At 47.6% G+C, this 16,633-nt stretch overlaps 1 protein-coding gene across 1 annotated transcript in view; it reads right to left on the reverse strand.

Moving 5' to 3' along the window:
* Nucleotides 1–2,239: 2,239 nt before the first annotated feature.
* The window catches only part of NPC1L1 (NPC1 like intracellular cholesterol transporter 1), a 29,131-nt gene continuing 14,737 nt past the window's right edge, over nucleotides 2,240–16,633 (reverse strand). Inside the window, exons 9-19 of the mRNA XM_077118283.1 lie at nucleotides 16,479–16,616; nucleotides 16,069–16,158; nucleotides 14,395–14,585; nucleotides 13,993–14,117; nucleotides 12,721–12,847; nucleotides 12,214–12,269; nucleotides 10,005–10,155; nucleotides 9,492–9,723; nucleotides 9,192–9,305; nucleotides 8,943–9,105; nucleotides 2,240–5,868 (exon numbers count right to left, since the gene is read on the reverse strand). Coding sequence (XP_076974398.1) covers nucleotides 5,669–5,868; nucleotides 8,943–9,105; nucleotides 9,192–9,305; nucleotides 9,492–9,723; nucleotides 10,005–10,155; nucleotides 12,214–12,269; nucleotides 12,721–12,847; nucleotides 13,993–14,117; nucleotides 14,395–14,585; nucleotides 16,069–16,158; nucleotides 16,479–16,616 — 1,587 coding nt within the window. The 3' untranslated portion in view covers nucleotides 2,240–5,668. The remainder of the gene's footprint in view (nucleotides 5,869–8,942; nucleotides 9,106–9,191; nucleotides 9,306–9,491; nucleotides 9,724–10,004; nucleotides 10,156–12,213; nucleotides 12,270–12,720; nucleotides 12,848–13,992; nucleotides 14,118–14,394; nucleotides 14,586–16,068; nucleotides 16,159–16,478; nucleotides 16,617–16,633) is intronic.

Here is a 16,633-nt window from a genome sequence, read left to right on the forward strand (position 1 = left end):
AAGTAGATACTTAGCAATGCTATTGCCAGGTCATATGGCAGTTTTATACTTAGCTTCCTGAGGAACCGCCAAACTGCCTTACACAGCGGTTGTACCATTTTACATTTCCACAAGCAGTGGATAAGTGTGCCTCTTTCTCCACATCCTCTCCAGCACTTGACGCTTACTATTTTATTGATAGAGGCCATTCTAGTGGATATCAAATGATATCTCATTGTGGTTTTGATTTGAATTTCCCTAATAGCCAGGGAAGTTGAGCATCTTTTCATGTGCCTTTTGGCCATTTGTATTTCTTCTTCTGAGAAGTGGCTCTTCATGTCTTTTGCCCATTTTGTAATTGAGTTGTTTGTCTTTTTGTTGTTGAGTTGAACAATCTTTTTATAAATTATGGATACTAGACCTTTATCTGATATGTCGTTTCCAAATATTGTCTCCCACTGTGTAGGCTTTCTTTTTACTTTCTTTACAAAGTTCTTTGATGCACAAAAGTGTTTAATTTTGAGGAGTTCCTGTTTTTCAACAACTGCTCCAATAAAAATAAATAAGTAAAAAGAAAAAAAATGAATCAAAGACCTAAATACAAGTGCCAGGACCATAAAATTCCTAGAAGAAATTTTAAGAGACGCTTCTTAAAGCTCTTATGGTAGGAGATGTTTTCTTAAACCTTATACTCAAAAAAGAAAAAAAAGATAAATGGAACCTTCTCAAAACTGAATACTTTTGTGCTTCAAGGGACTATGTCAAGTGAAAAGGAAACTTGCTTAATGGGAGAAAATATTTGGAAACCATATATCCAATAAAGATTTATTATCCAGAATATATAAGGAAATCCTACAACTCAACAATAAAAAGACAAACAACCCAATTAAAACATGAAGAAAGAGTTTTCCAAAGAGAAAATACAAATGGCTAAAGAGCACATGAAAGATGCCCAACATCACTAGCTGTTAGGGAAATGCAAATCGAAACTATTTCCCACCTACTAGAATGGCCATTATTAAACAAGTAGAAAATTACAAGTGTTGGAGAGGATGTGGAGAAATATGAAAACTTGTTCACTTGCTGGTGGGAATGTAAAATGATGTAGCCGCTGTGGAAGACAGTTTGGTGTTTCCTCAAGAAGCTATGTACAGAATTGCCATATAACCTGGCAATCCTGTTATTAGGTATATACCCAGAAAAACAGAAAGCAGGATGTGAACAGGCCTTTGCACACTGATATTCACAGTGGTATTAATCACAATTACTAAAATATGGAAACAACCAAAGTCGGTCCATCAGTCAATGAATGGATAAACAAAATGCGGTAATATATAGAGTGAAATATCATTCAGCTGTAAGAAGAAATGAAGTTCTGAAGCATGCGATGACATGGCAGAAACTTGAGAACATTATGTTGAGGGAAATAAGTCAAACACAAAAGGACAAATACTGTATGAGCTCACTGATATCAACTGATTACAGCAAGCAAGCTCATGGATTAAAATTTTGAGTATAGATTACCAGGAGGTAGAATAAGGGTAGAGGATGGAGAGCTGATGCTTAATTTGTGCTAAGTTTTTAATAAGGTTTATTGTAAATGTTTGGAAATGGATGCAGGTGACAGTAGCACATTATTATGAGTTTAACAGTGCTGAATGATGGGTGTGACTGTGCTTGAAAGGGGAAGTTTAGGATCATGCATGTCACTAGAGGGAAAACTGGAGGATAAAACATGGGACTGTATAACACGGTGAATGCTGTTATGGATAATGACTATGGTTAATAATACAAATATAAGAATGTTCTTACATGAATTGTAGCAGATATACTTCAGTATTGCAAGGTGTTAATAATAGAGTAGTATATGGGGAAAATACGCCTAATGCAAACTATGGACTATAATTAAGTAATATAGAAATATTCTTTCATTAATTGTAACAAAGTTACCCACCAAAAAGTGTGGTATCAATAAGAGGGCAGTTTAAAGGGTGTGGGGTTTTCTTTTTGGAGTGATGATAATGCTCAAATTGACTGTGGTGACGAATGCAAAACTCTGTGATTATACTGAGAGCCATTGATTAAACACTTTGGATGGATTGTATGATGTGTGAATAAAACTCTTTAAAAAGCTGTAACAGGGCGGGCCACGGTGGCTCAGCAGGCAGAGTTCTCACCTGCCATGCTGGAGACCCAGGTTCGATTCCCGGCGCCTGCCCATGCAAAAGGAAAAAAAAAAAGCTGGAACAACAGCCCGGATAATGAACATTTAATTAATAAATTAGGAATCATAAAATATGTTCAATCCTTAAGAGCCATTCTCTCTGCAATAAATCAATATGCTTCTGATCAGCTCCTGTTCCTAACTGATTTCCCCCTACATTGTATGGATCCAGGGAATTGGGTACATCTTAAAAACTGGAAGACACAGCACCCAGATAGAAAGCCCATTGGAAAGGACCCAATCAGGTCTTGCTTGTTACTCGCTCTTCTATTAAGTTGCAATGAATCAGGCCTTGGTTTCACCACTCAAGAGCAGTAGTTATCCTCACCCAAGAAGGTGACTCTCCACCCTCTCTTCAGAAGATTGAAGCCCCAGTGAAGTTGTCAGCACCCAGATGGGACCATTCCAGCAGTCCCTCCTCCCCTCCCAGTTACACCTTTGAACTTTCACAGAGCTGAAGCTATTTTTTAGAAAAACCAAAGGTAAGTTATGATGAATGTAGACTTTACTTCTTGGCTATACATTCTCTCTTTTTTTTTTTCCTTATTAGTTGGATTCTCCTTATTATCTTTTGGGGACTAATGTCTGTCTACCTCTTGCCTAGTGGTTGGAATCATTTTCTTTACATCCTGTAAGAATTACACGTTAAAGGATAAATATACCATATTCCTTCCAGGTGAGCTATTTGGAATTGAAGTTATAAGATTTTTTAAAAAAAGAATGGCTTCCTTATAAGTCTCAAGATTTTGTCCACCTATAACCTTCCTGGCTTTATGGAACAAGGGAATTAGAAGGAAAACACTGTTATAAAATTATCACAGGCTTTAACCTGGGAGGGAACTGCACGATTGCTGGATAAGCCTCCAAATCCCAGTACAAAATCCAACTCCTCCACTGCTATACCTATGACTCAAACTGGGAATTATATTTTTAAAAATTGGAATAAATGACAGAAAATTATAAGAAAAAAATCCCTCCTGCCGGTTACAGCCAATTACACTCCTTATGTGAACCTTAAAAAGGAAACCCTTTATCAACTGTCTGTTGTGACTCTAATAAAACCCTAGCTAGTCCTAAAGTATTTCAACAAATACAAGCCTTACAGAAGACTTCTTGGGAAGTTCTCTGTAACCCAAATGGATATATATTTATTTTGGAAGCCCCATGAGTCATTTGCATTTTAAAGATTTTGAAGAAGTCATCTCCAGCACTCGAGTGAGAATGTTCCAATGTGTACATGATGTCTGGATAAAAGACCAGTGTAATCGATGGTATTTAAGTCCTGACTTTTCCGTATATCAACTTATTAATCAAAATAAATGGGCACTAGGATTAGGACTAACCATAGGAACATTAACTCCTTCAGATGGGCTTACTTACCATGAGGCAGCTTTATGCAATTTGACTGTGAGGGTTAAAGAACTTGCTAACTCAAACCTGAAGCCATTAGAGTCTCCATCAATTTTTTTGCAAATGTTGCCATAGATAATGGGATGGCCTTAGACTATTTTTTGAAAGGAACAAGGAGAGGTATGTACTCTAGCAAACACTTCCATCCAGATCAAGTTAAATGTACAAAAGCTGTACAATCAAGCCGCCTGATACACAATAATGATAGCCCCCTGCACAGATCTCCTGGGAATCAGTTGAAAGCTGCTTGCCCCAGCTGCTTTGGCTTTTATCCATTTTAAGCCCAATAAAAACAATAGTGCGTTTCAGGTTTGGACCTTTAATGCTAAACTTGGTGGTCAAATTCGTATCCCAGAGAGTGCCATCTGCAGGACCCGGATACTTATCTCCATCCTCAGAGAACAGGGGTACTAGCCAGTGCCTGAGCTACCAGCTGAAGCTGGGAAGATAGACATTCTGGAGCCACCCACATCCCAGCCCAAGATCCAAGAATACCTCCAACTGCATGCCAAGATGTTTCATTCTTTAAGTCCCCAATCTATCCCCCCACTCCCAGTCAGCAGGAAGTACTTAGAGCAGTCATTATTCCTGGTCCCTCAAGATTGAGGAATGTAACAACAGAAGCGGGATTGAAACTGTGGGTTTATCATCACTTCTCCCTTCTTGGTTTCCCCCAACTCCCTTCCTAACAGACTCAACAAGGATTAATGAAACTGCTCAGAACCCGTTGGTAACATGTTTCTTTATCTGTAACTTTTCCTTTTTCTTCTTGAGCTTGTTTTTCTAGTCACCAACCCAAAATGACAGCTCCCACCTCCTTATATTTATTCAAAAGAAGCTTGCTCCACTGCAAGAAAAGTTACTGTTTCCTCTCCTTGCAGCACCTGCTAAAGCGGGTCCTTGGCTGACTCTAGTCACTAGGGCATGGACAGTGAGGAAAAGCCTGGACCTAAAGTTATCTTTGCCTGATTAGAGTAGTACAAATCACACCCACTGGGCAGGCTAAGCTACCATTTTTGAACATGCATCTCATGAAGTATCATGATTTGGAACTATGCATGCTCCACTTTAAGCCATGTCACCTCACCTCATCCTAAACCACTCCCCTAGGCCCACCTACCTAAAACTGCATAAATATCACAAACCTCTTCAGCTCAGAGAGATAGATCTGAGGTTTACCTCCTATCTCCTTAATGAGCTGCTCACAATAAACTTTCTTTTCTCAAAATCTTGCTGTCATGGCATTGACCTCTGTGCACATGGGGCAACAAGCCCGCTTTCGGTGATAACGAGGACAGGCCCGTTCCTTGGGGCCTGCAGCCTTGCAGAAACCCACCTGCCTGCCTGGTCACCACACCTCTAACAATCAGTAGAGCTGGGGACCAAACTGAATGCCAGGTGGAGTTAGTTCAGTGACCAGAGCATGTATGAGGACATTCCTCTCTTTTCCTCTACCCCTGTCCAACTCCCACCAAAAACAATCGTGGATTACCGATGTGTGATGTGCATGTGTGATATTCATTGGGTGGCTGTAGTTTGCTTCCTGCAGTGCTGGCCCGCCCTTTGGGTCTCTGACCACTGCAGAGGTCTGCAGCCTGGGGATGGGGGTACACTTTGTGTTCACAAGGGATACTGATAAGCCTTAAAGATGTATTAACATCTAATTGAGGCCATTTTGCTCTTACAATCAGGCAAACAGAATGAGGAAAGGAAAAGTTGGATGAGAAGTGGGCAGTCTGGAACAAATACCTAGAAATGTGTCTATTCCCAGAAGCTTCAGAGCCTAGGTCCCTGAAACAAGGAGGGAATCTGATGATGACTTAGTCTCCAATCACTCAGACCCTCTAAAGTCCTGCCGTAGGAGCAGAAGGGACGATGAGGGGAAGGGGGCACGAGAAAGGCACCTTATGGCCAGAGGGTGTGGGTATGGGCAAGTCAACTGATGGGACCCACCACACCCATAGGCCCTAAGAAGTGGACCAGGTCAAGGGACCCCACAATTGCATGCAGCCCCTTGTTCAGGACCCTCAAGCCATAGACAGAACTCTGGCTTCCTCACAGCTCTGTGCCAGTGTCAGGCAGGGTGTCACCAAGGCCATCAGTATCCTTGGCATAGTCATCAAAGCCATCGTTGACATAGGTGCTGTCAGTCGTGTGGGTGACAGAAGGATGCTTTGGGCAGGGAGCCTCCCTGGCTGCCGCCTCCTCCTTCGCCTGCTCCTGCTTCAGCACCAGGGCTTGGTTGACATCAGGGCCTGGGGAGGCAGCAGAGATGGAGACCCACAGTCAGCAGTGGCTTTGATGGGGCAGCTAAGGCACAGGCCAGCAGCCCAGCTGCAAAAGGAAGGTCTGGAAAGTGAGAGTCAACAATCTGCATCACAGCACCGTACTGCCAGACCTTGCTCCACACTGTCTGCCCCCCCCCCCACCACCATTTAAGCTGGCGTTTAGACATCCAGCTTGTCTAAAGAGCATAGCAGATCCCAACTTTCAGGCACGTCCTTGCTGGGGAGCCCCTGAGACTTCACGAATGGGCCTGTGAGTTCCTCTGTCTTTTCCTAGGAACATCCTGTGCTAACATCCTTGCAAACTCCTTGCTAAGAGATACCATTCCTCTCTGTTCAAAGACTTAGGGCAGAGAAGACCCCTTGCAGGGCTGGGGCCCTCCCTGGTGCTGAAGGAAATCCCAGCTTGAGCTCACTACTTTCTTTACCTGACCCCCTGCCCACATGGCCCAGCTTCATGTTGGTCCTGCAGGAGGGCAAGGTTTGGAAGCTATTTGCCTCCATCTCCCAGGGAAATTGGGGAAACCTCTTACTCCAGGCTGATCCAAGGAGCAGCCAATAGCCCTGAGGCTGGAAGCACCTGTGCTCACTCTGGTCTGGGCATACCCTAGGCTGCCCCTTCTGGCCTTATTCTACCTCTCCACTCACTATACCAACACACACTTCTCCAAAGAGGGTCTGGAACTTCCTGCTAGGACCTGGAGCCAGACTGAGTGGGCTCACATCCCTGCTCCATGTGGACCTTGGACAGAGGTCTCGATTTCTCACTCATCCAAGGAGGGTGATAACAATACTTCCCTCGTAGGTGTCAGAGAATTAAACATACATGCTCTCATGCACAAATGCATCCTAATATAATCCATTCTTTTTCCAGCTTGCCCACAGTGCAAGTGGGCCACACCCTCATTCTGGACAGCTAGTTTTAAACCTCTGCAGGGAAGCAATTTTTTAATGATAACACTCAACAAGGAGGGTACAGAGAAATGAGCACCTGCATATATTGCTGGTAGAAGGTTTTTTGTTGTTGTTGTATGCTGTATGGTGAGGTCACATTTCATTATTTTCCCATGTAAGTATTCCATTGTTGCAGTACCATTTGTTGAATTTTTTGTTTGTTTGTTTATTGTTTGTTTTGCTTGTTTATTTGCTTTGGGAAATGCATGGACCAGGAATCGAACCTGGGTCTCCCACATGGCAGGTGAGAATTCTACCAGTGAACTACCCTTGCACCCCCTGGTAGAAGTTTAAGTTGGTAACACTTTCTAGAGGGCAAATTGACATTAACAATGTATGCTTCTCAATTTTATCTAAGGAAATAATTGCAAATAAAGTCAGATTCAGCTTCAAGGACATTCATTGCACAATGGCAATAATAATGAGAAATTGGAAGTAATTTAACGTCCATCAATTGGAAATTAGTTAAATAACTTATGGTTAATCCATATTATAGACCTGTATACTCAATGAGTCATAGAGGTAATTTAGTAGATTAAGAGCCTTTTTGAAATTAATGATAGAATGGGAAAGAAAATAGAGAAGCATGTGGTGTCATATAGGTAAGCACAATTCTATGGAACTTTTGCTCTAATTATCTGTGTACAGGCATACCTCAGAGATACTGGATCATGGCAATAAAGTGACTCATACCATTTTTTTGGTTTCCCAGTGCAAATGAAAGTTACATTTACTCTATACTGTAGTCTATCAAATGGGCAATAGCAGTATGTTTAGAAAAACAATGTACAGACCTTAATTAAAATGTGACACAGAGCACGAAGTGAGCACATGCTCAGGCAAAATGGCTCTGACAGACTTGCTTGAGGCAGGGTTATGGCAAATTGTCAATTTGTAAAACACGCAGTATCTGTAAAGCATAGTAAAGCGAAGCGCAATAAAATGTGGGATGACCATACATGTCTGTATGTGCCCAGACATGGTGGTTCTCAATTGAAGGCCATGTTTAATCATTTAGAAGCACTGGAATAGATACCATAGATTATGAGGCATGCAACTAGGTGAATGAATCTTAAGGACAGTATGTTGAATGAAGTGGCAGAAATGAAAAGACAATATGCTTCACTCATATGGACTAACTATAATGTACAAATTTGGTAAGAGAAGGAGAGATGGGGGCGCCTAGACCCTAAAGTCGGCAGCATGGGCAATCAGGTTGGGGCCTGTTATAAAGGGCTCTAGATTATAAGCTATTACTGTGGTCACATATATTCATAATTTGTAACAGTCATTTCTAAATTCTGAGAGACTGAGCTGTTTGAGTATAACCTGGTCGTTCCTTGAAACTTTGGGAATTTATGTGACACTTGAGACTCTGACTTAGAGTTCTGAAACTATGAAAGTCAGCAATACCCTATACAGCAACTATTTAAAAAACTGAAAAAGTGATCAAGCTTTAGCTAGAGATATGAATGAAGCTGATCTGGATAGGACTGGTGTAGATCAGAATACAGGGTAAAGTTTGATATGGTCCATATTTTAAAACTTCAACTTTTATGTGAGATCAAAGGAAGGGATGTTTATTTGGTGCAAAATTTATATTTTGGGTAGCACATTATCTAACTTAACTTGTATGATCAGTTTATTTGAACACCATAATTATAGGGAATCTTGAATAGGGTATGAGATCCTGTTGCTTTGTACAGGTTAATGTGATGCCCTAATATATCCCAGAGTAATTTGGACAGAGAATTTAAAAAGTATAAAAACAAAATAAAAGAATATCATGGAGATATTAAAAACATATTTCACACACATCTGTTGGCAAAGAAACATGTTCACAATATATAGTGAGTGAAGACATGGGCGACTTTCAAAACGGGAAGTATCGTGATCATATTTTTGTTGGAAAAAAAATGCAAAGAAAAATGCATTGGCAGTAGTGGAGTGGAACCGTGAGTTCTTTCATGTTTTGCCTGTGGCTTGAGTGTATTCTTGGGCTTTCCAGAAATGAGCATGCACTGTCTCTGCAGTGACAACTGCCTATGGAGGGGCCTGGGGCCTGGCGGCCTGACACAGTGGGCACTCACCCAGGTAGCTGAGGACTACCGGCAGGAAGACGAGGCCGTGCAGCAAGCCCAGGAGTGTGACCAGGAGGTTAAGGCGGAAGAAAAAGATCTGGACCAGCTGTGCCTTGGCCAGGCCCAGGACAAGAATGCCAGGCAGGTTGGTCATAGCCACACCGGCGAACACCTGGGGGCGTCACAGGATGGGCGTCAGGCCGGGCACAGGGAGCCCCCGGACTAGGGGCAGCAGGCGGGAGGCCCGGCCCCACTCACCGCACTGCCCATGGTGACTGTGGCCTCTTCAGCCCTCTCCAGCCGTGTTGGCTTGGTGCTGATGGCGAAGGAGCGGGTAATGTGGGAGACGAACTCCACGGAGATGCCCACCGCCTGTGGGACTCGGGGGAAGAGGGGTGGCTTCAGGTGCAAAATGCAGGGGGGTGGGCAGGAGGAAGGGATGCAACTGGGTATAGTGGTCTGCCCAGCCCCACCGGTTCTAGAAAGGCCCAGAGTGTCCTGAGAGGCTGGGTCTGGTCCCACAGCCCCCTGCCCTGGGGCCCGTGCCTGGGGAGTTACCGTGACCAGGTTGATGAGGGACACGGCATTGTAGCTGATGTCCCAAAGGGCCATGAAGCCCACAGTGTCGACCAGGATCATGACGATGGAGAAGAGGTTGAGGAGGCCTGAGCGGAGGTCCATGCCCAACAAGAGGTAGCAGACGACGAAGGTGGGCGCCAGGCAGAGGCCCAGCATGAACAGCCCCTCGGGGACTATGGTCAGGTACTGCTCATAGAACACGTTGGTGATCCTGCCCGGCCACAGAACATGGTCACCAGTGCCAGCTGTTTGCCCTTCCGGGTGGGACCAGGGCTCCCGCTTTAAAAGGAGAACATGCAGGCTCGGGGAGGTGTGTGTGTGTGTGTGTGTGTGTGTGTGCGCACTCAAGAACTAGGGTGAGAAACCGCCAGGCCCAAGACCACACCCGCAACCTGTCCTCTCTCCAGGGCGGGCCCCTTGGCAACTCTGCACCTCGAAATCCCAGTCCCCAGTGTGCCGCCCCTGTCACCCCCACCCTGCCCAGGGCCTCACGTGTAAGGGAAGACCTCGAAGGTCGGGTCGGTGCCGGGGACCTTTCGCAAGCTGGCAGTGATGTTGGCCGCCAGGGCCCGGGTGGCCCTCAGAGCTTCCGTGTAATCCTGTGAGTTCTTCAGGGGCTTGGAGTAGGCCATGAACCGGGAGGCTGGGCCGGCGCAGGCGAGGGCATGGGAGAGAGAAGGGCAGAATTCAGTTCCCACTGCAGGGGCCCCAGACACTTGTGAGAGGTGGGGGTGTCAGCCCAAGCACCTCAGGCAGGCCCCTGCTGCAGTCGCCTGGCTCCTATTCTGCACGCAACTTAGCCCTCGGCCGCCACTGTTTTGAAATTCTTCCTACATTTTATACCGGGGGCCCCACGTGTTCATTTCCGTAGCCATGCAAAACCCTGCTACGGCTCTCTGCTAAGCCTAAGTTCTTCTCTTGTTGGGTTTCAGAACATACACTGGGTTTTTGGAAAGTAATTCAGGACAATTCCTTTTCAAGTTCGCATATTCCTATAGAAAAGGACCAGAAAGGAAGACAGAAAAATGGAAACAGTTGGATTGTTGGCGCTGGGGGGTTGTGGGAGTTTTTCTTAATTGTTTACAATGAGTATGTATAACAAGAGAAGAAGTAATAAAGCAATTTTCATTGTGGAAGAAGATAAAGAAAAGGAATGTTCTTGATTTTATACAATCTTAGAGTGGGAAGGGCGCTGGGAGAGCCCCCAGCCCAGCATATTGGAAGCACCCAGAGGGTTTGTGCAATCCCCAGCCTGGAGATTCCGGTTCAGCCTGTCTCAGGTAGAGCCTGGGAATTTGCATTTTGAAAAAACTCCAGGTGCTACTGCTCCTGGCCAGAGGAACCCACTTTGAGAACCGCTGATCCAGCCTAACTACACTGCACAAATGAGAAGACCAAGGTCAGAGGTGGGGCAGAGGAGGGGCCAGTGGGGCTGGGGGACAGGGTACAGCATGAGTAGGGGTAGCAGGCCTAGAGGACTCCTGCATACTGACTTGGGGAGCAAAAGGGGAGGATTCACCCTTCATGGAAGATGGAAACTTCATGGAAATTTTACCTGGGAAGAGCATTTATTTATTTGTTCTCTTAATTATAAAAGCAATCCATGTTTTGAAAAAGTTAGAATGGCCATAGCCCAAACACCCCTAAAGAGGGGGATGGAAAGAGCAAAGGTGATGGTGGAGTTATACAGAGAAGATAGGACTTAACAAATGAATATCATTTCTGAATCATTAAATGGATATCTCTTTTAGCCTCCAGTATCTTAGAGCAGCTAGAAGTAAACACCTAAAATTGTGAAACTGTAACCCATGTCAAACTCTGAAATATATTTTACAACTAACTGTGGTGCTGTGCTTTAAAATTTATTGCTTTTTTGTATATATGTTATTTTTCACAAAAAGAAAGAAAAAAAGTCGATTGTGATGAGAAAAAAAAATTAAGCCTCCTGGCATCCTATATTCTGGAACAGCTAGGAAAAATTTGAGAGGATCGTATGGTAGCCCATGACAAAACTCTGGGACCTGTCCTGTAACTACTTGTTGAAGAGTGCTTTGAAAACTATTGCTTTTTTATTTATTTGCTCTGTATATATGTTATACTATACAATAAAAAAGTTAAAAAAAAAAAAGCAATCCATGTTTGTAAATAATTCAGTGACGTATTTCAGTACCAAATCAAAGTGTCAAGTGAAGTGTGGCCCCACGAGCCTGCATGGATTCCAGGCCCTCTCCCAGCACCAGCCCTGCTGAGGGTATCGGGGCTCAGCAGTCACCTGCTCCTTCACCACAGTGCAGGGCGGCCCTGGCCCAATGCCTCTGCTACGTTCACTGCAGCTTGAAATTCCACTGTAAGGAGGCACCATGTTTTATTTAACGAGCAGCCTACTGCTGGCATTCGGGAGTGTGTTCGTGGTGGGAAGAAGATACTTAGCATGGGCTGTGGGTGACATGTGACCAACAGTTGAAAGAATCCCATGGATTTCACACTGACCATGGACTTGGGGGTCGGGAGAGAGAGCAGGGGACATGAAGATGGGAAATCTAAAGATGTGAAAGACATGGTAGCAGGATTCCCGGGCAGAGTCGGAGGAGGAAGAGAAGATGGGGGAGGCTGAGGGAGGGGTGCAGAGGGTATTCTTGGGACTCTCCAGGGCCCTTGGGAGCCAACTCTGGTGCTCCCCTCCAGGTTACTCTGCACTTACCTAAAATCTGCCCACCTGTGCTCAAATTCACAGAGGTGCTGTAGGCTGCCAGGCCGCTGTGAGGAGAATGCCAGAGCAAAGGCTTAGCGCAGGTGTCCCCCATCTGCCCACCTGCCAGTCCACAACTGCACGGCCTCCTCCTTCTTTTCCTCCTCTCTCTTCCCTCGTCCCTCCTCCCCATTCCCTCTCCCCTCCTCCCTCTTTCCTCCTCCTTCTTGTCTTCCCGCCTCCCTCAACTCTCTTCCCTTCCCTCCCTCTTTCTTCCTCTCTTTTCCTTCTTCCCTCCTCTCTCCTCCCTCCTCCCCCTCCCTTCTCCCCCCTTCCTACTCCCTTCACCCACTCCCCTCCTCCCTATTCTTTCCTTTCTCCTTCCCCTTCCCTCCTCCCTTCCCTCTCCTCTCGTCTTGCTCTTCCCTCTTCTATATTCCATCCTTTCTCCTCCCTGTTCCCAGCTTTTACTCCTGGAACCCACCCATCCTGCCCTCCCATGCAGCAGCCAGGACCTACCCTTTGGGACACTTGATGTTGGGCACGTCACTGAGGAACCATGGTAAATACCTATGGAATTGCTCCACTGAAGGCCTCACAGGGCCCAGGGTAAGATCCATGCAGTTCTTTAGGCAGGCCAAGGAGCCTGCAGGAAGAGAAGGCACTGGGCAGGCCTCTCAGGGGTGGGCACCCCCAGGGCAGAGTGGCTTAGGGAGCCCCGAGTGGTCACCCCCTCCCCTTTGCATGGCACCAGCCTTCCCCCTGCCTGCTCCTCTGTCCCCATCCAACATCTGCTCCATTAGCTACGCCTCTATGAGAAGGGAAGGCAGTTGTCACTTCTAATGGGATTTGCATCTCCAGAGAGCAGTTCCTCTTCCTGGTTACACAAACTGCTGGCTCCTTGGGGCAGGTGACACTAGTAAATTTGGGGCAAGGAAGCAGGCACTGGTAGTGGAATCAGACCACACAGGGGACTTCACCCCTCCTATAGAAGAAGCCGCCTCGTTGGCAGGGCCATCAGCCAACCTCTGCTCTGCATTTGCCACTCCTACTGTCATAGCTGCCCCCCAACCCTGCCAAGCCTGCTGTGGCTGGGCCAGCAATGATGAAGTGGATGTGAATATATGAAGACCTGGGCAGGCTGATGGGGTCCACCTGCCTGACAAGTGTCTGCACATGTGTCTGTGCATGTGTCATCACACGTGTCTATGCATGCATCTGTGCATAGTTGCCTGTGCATCTGCACGTGTGCCTGCCTGAGTATCTATGTACCTATCTGTATGTGTGTATCTGTGGGTGCCATCCACCCACATGTCAGTGCCTGGGTGTCAGTGCATGCATCTGTGCATGTGTCTGTGCGTGTTGGCTGTGCATCTGCACACGTGTCTGGACCTGCGTGTTAGTGTACATGTCTGTGCTGTGAGTCTGTGCATGCATCTGCACAGGTGTTTTTCTGTAGGTCTGCCCAAATGTCTGTATGTATCCATGTATGTCCGTGCATGTGTGTCTGCCATGATCTGCCCATGTATCTGCACATGGGCATCCACATGAGCCCTTCTTGGAGCTCCTGCTCATGACTGAGCAGTGCTTGGGCAGGGCAGAGTGGGCCCCACACTCTGACCATGAGGGAACGAGTGCAGAGCCTGAGCCTGCCAGGAGGGCAGGAGAGGATGGAGCCTCACCAGCTCTCTCCAACCAACCCCTGCCCTCTCCTACCAACCCCTACCCTCTCCTGCCTCAGTTTTCCAATATTGCAGCAGACAGCAAGGCCCCCTAAGGCCCCAGGCTCACTGATGGTCGACGGGCAGAATTCATCCTTATTGGGACCGAAGGCATAAATGCGGCAGCAAGAGGACGGGGTCAGCCAGTCAATGAAATCATCCACCCAGGAAGATGCTGGGATGGCCAAGTAAGACCTGCAGGACAGGAAAAGAAGGCTCAGGGGAAGAGGTGGAACGGAGAGCCAGAGCCAGGGGGTGCAGGGAGATGGGTCCCTCTGGTGACTGCCCCCTCACTGTGGCCTTGTCCAAGCACCATGGCAAACAATGGGACAGCTGTGCAGGGTAGGCAAGCCCCTCAGGAGGCTGGTTAGAAACAGGCCAAGCTAGGAAAAGGGCACCCCATGAGGGAGAGACGGGGAGAACACACAGGGGGCAGCCAGGAAGGGCTGGGAGGAGGCACTGGATCACTCACAGTTCAGGGAATTCCGTGGCATATTGGATCTTCTGGGTTAAAGAGAAGTTGTCACAGCCCGCGCTGGAGCAGATGCCATTCATGCCAGCCACGCTGGAGAAGTTGTAACCCCCAGTAGTGACAAAGTAGACAGGGGCTCCCACCTCAAAGTAGCGGTTCAGAAAGAGGAAGTAGTCGAGCAGGTATGAGCCCTGGCACATACAACGTGTTGGTTGAGCTCCTGGAGGCCAGACCCACCCTAATGGACTTTCTCCAACTCACAGCTAATAGAGGTATATGCCCAGAGGAACATACACAGATGCACATGTTCAAGGGTACATTCACAGAAGTATACTACAGAGATACACAAAGAGGTTCACACACAGAGGCACATGCACAGAGTTCATGCAAAGAGGCATATGTGCAGAGGTACACATTACAAACGTTAACACACAGGGTACCCACACAGAGGCATACAACAGATGTACACATACCCAGGGGCATATGCACAGAGGTACATGCTCAGGGGTACCTCCTGCCAGCAGCACAACCCCCCACCACCTAAACCTCCACTCGTCCTCCTCAGATTGGCTGTTCTGTGCCTCTGTTCTGCTAGGCTCTCAGCCGTACTCATCCTGGTCTGCATGAGTTTTCTCTTGCCCCAGAGCTCAGGAGTCATGACCCCTGATCCCTTTCTCAGACTGGTTGACCTACTGCTTCGCCCCACATGGTCACCAGACCATGGACAGAATGTAGGCTGCACACCCAGACGAGCAGTGGCTTTCTGGGCTTAGGTACGCCTTACAGCTGTCGACCCCACTCTCCTCCCCTTGGAGCTGCTTCCACCGCTTCCCAAAACAAAGCCTGTCGGGGAGGAGGCCCAGCACCTCAGCCTGGCAGTCAACACCCTCCATCTGGGTCTCCAGCTCCACAGTCTCAGCCCCCAGACCTTCCCCACACTTACCCCCAGCCTTAGCCCACCCCTCTCCCCCACCTTTAATACTGTCTGCCCTCGTTGACCCTCCCCAAATCCTGCCCATCATCGGAGTTTCGCTCTAAACCTCTCCTCCTCCCAGAAGCCCTCAGGGCCCTTGCTTCCTCTTTGCTCATAACTTTCGCTGTCTGCCTTGACTCTGTCTGTCTTGTTGACCAAACAACCAAAACCATGTGCCAGTTGAGCATTAGGTTGATGAGGCCCATTTTCCTTCAGCGTGGGTCCAGGAGGCAGAGGGAGACATTGTGATCCTGGCTCTCTGCTTCCCTGCCACGCCACCTCAAACAGGCCACGTGGATACCTAAGTGCATCCGGGATGTAGGTTGCAGGAGCCCTGCATCTGAGGCATGAATGGCATCGAGCACAGCATGTGCTCACCAAGCTGGCCATTCCACATGGAAGGCCTTCTCAAGGGCATATCCCAGCCACCTCCAAAATGCCTTTCATGGGGCTCTAGTACTAGTGTCCAGCCCTGCCCTTTTATGCATCTCTAGGTTTCCTCTCCCCAGGCTCTGGTCCTGCAGCTACCCCCTCTCTGTGTGCTGCTGCCCACCCCACCCTTTCCCCCACCCCAAATCCCCAGAGGTCAAGAGCAGGGAAGGGAGAACAGATCACCCAGAGACTCTGGGGGCCATAGGAGAAGCAGGGGCACCCTAACTGGGGTCTCTGGGGCACTTCAACTGAGGGTGGGGGTGGCTCACCTTGGGCAGTGCCAGCTCCTGATCCAGCCCCACACTGATCTGGCACATGAGGTAGAGGCTCACTCCAAACAGGGCCACGAACAGCACCAGCTGAGCAAAAGACAGCGTGAGGACCCCTAGCCTCCTACTCCCCCAGCCCTACGCCCTACTCCCCTAAAGTTAGGTATCATGGGAAGCATTCCAGGATCATACAGGGTCCCAGGCCGCATCTCTGGGCCTGGGAGCCTGGGCCGGTTCTCACCCTCTCTGAGCCCTGCTCCCTAGGTTTGAGCCAGGCAAAGTCTAGGAAAGCAGATCTCTTGCCCCCTACCGCAGGACAAAGGGTCCTTAGTGGCTGTGGGGGTTCCCAGACACAGTGCAGGGCAGGCACACTCACACATACCCTCACACACAAGCTTACTGCCACTCACCACGACCCCTCGGGTAACGCGGTGCAGCAAGAAGGGGGTGTAGATTTTACGAAAGACGTGCAACAAGAATCCCTCGCCAGGGTCGGGGGGCGGCAGCTTGGAGACCCTGAGGCAGCAGCAGACATCGAGGCGGGAGGCCTGGGGGAGGCAGACAT

Source organism: Tamandua tetradactyla, chromosome 1 (assembly GCF_023851605.1).
Source record: "Tamandua tetradactyla isolate mTamTet1 chromosome 1, mTamTet1.pri, whole genome shotgun sequence".
Taxonomy (NCBI): Eukaryota; Metazoa; Chordata; class Mammalia; order Pilosa; family Myrmecophagidae; genus Tamandua; species Tamandua tetradactyla.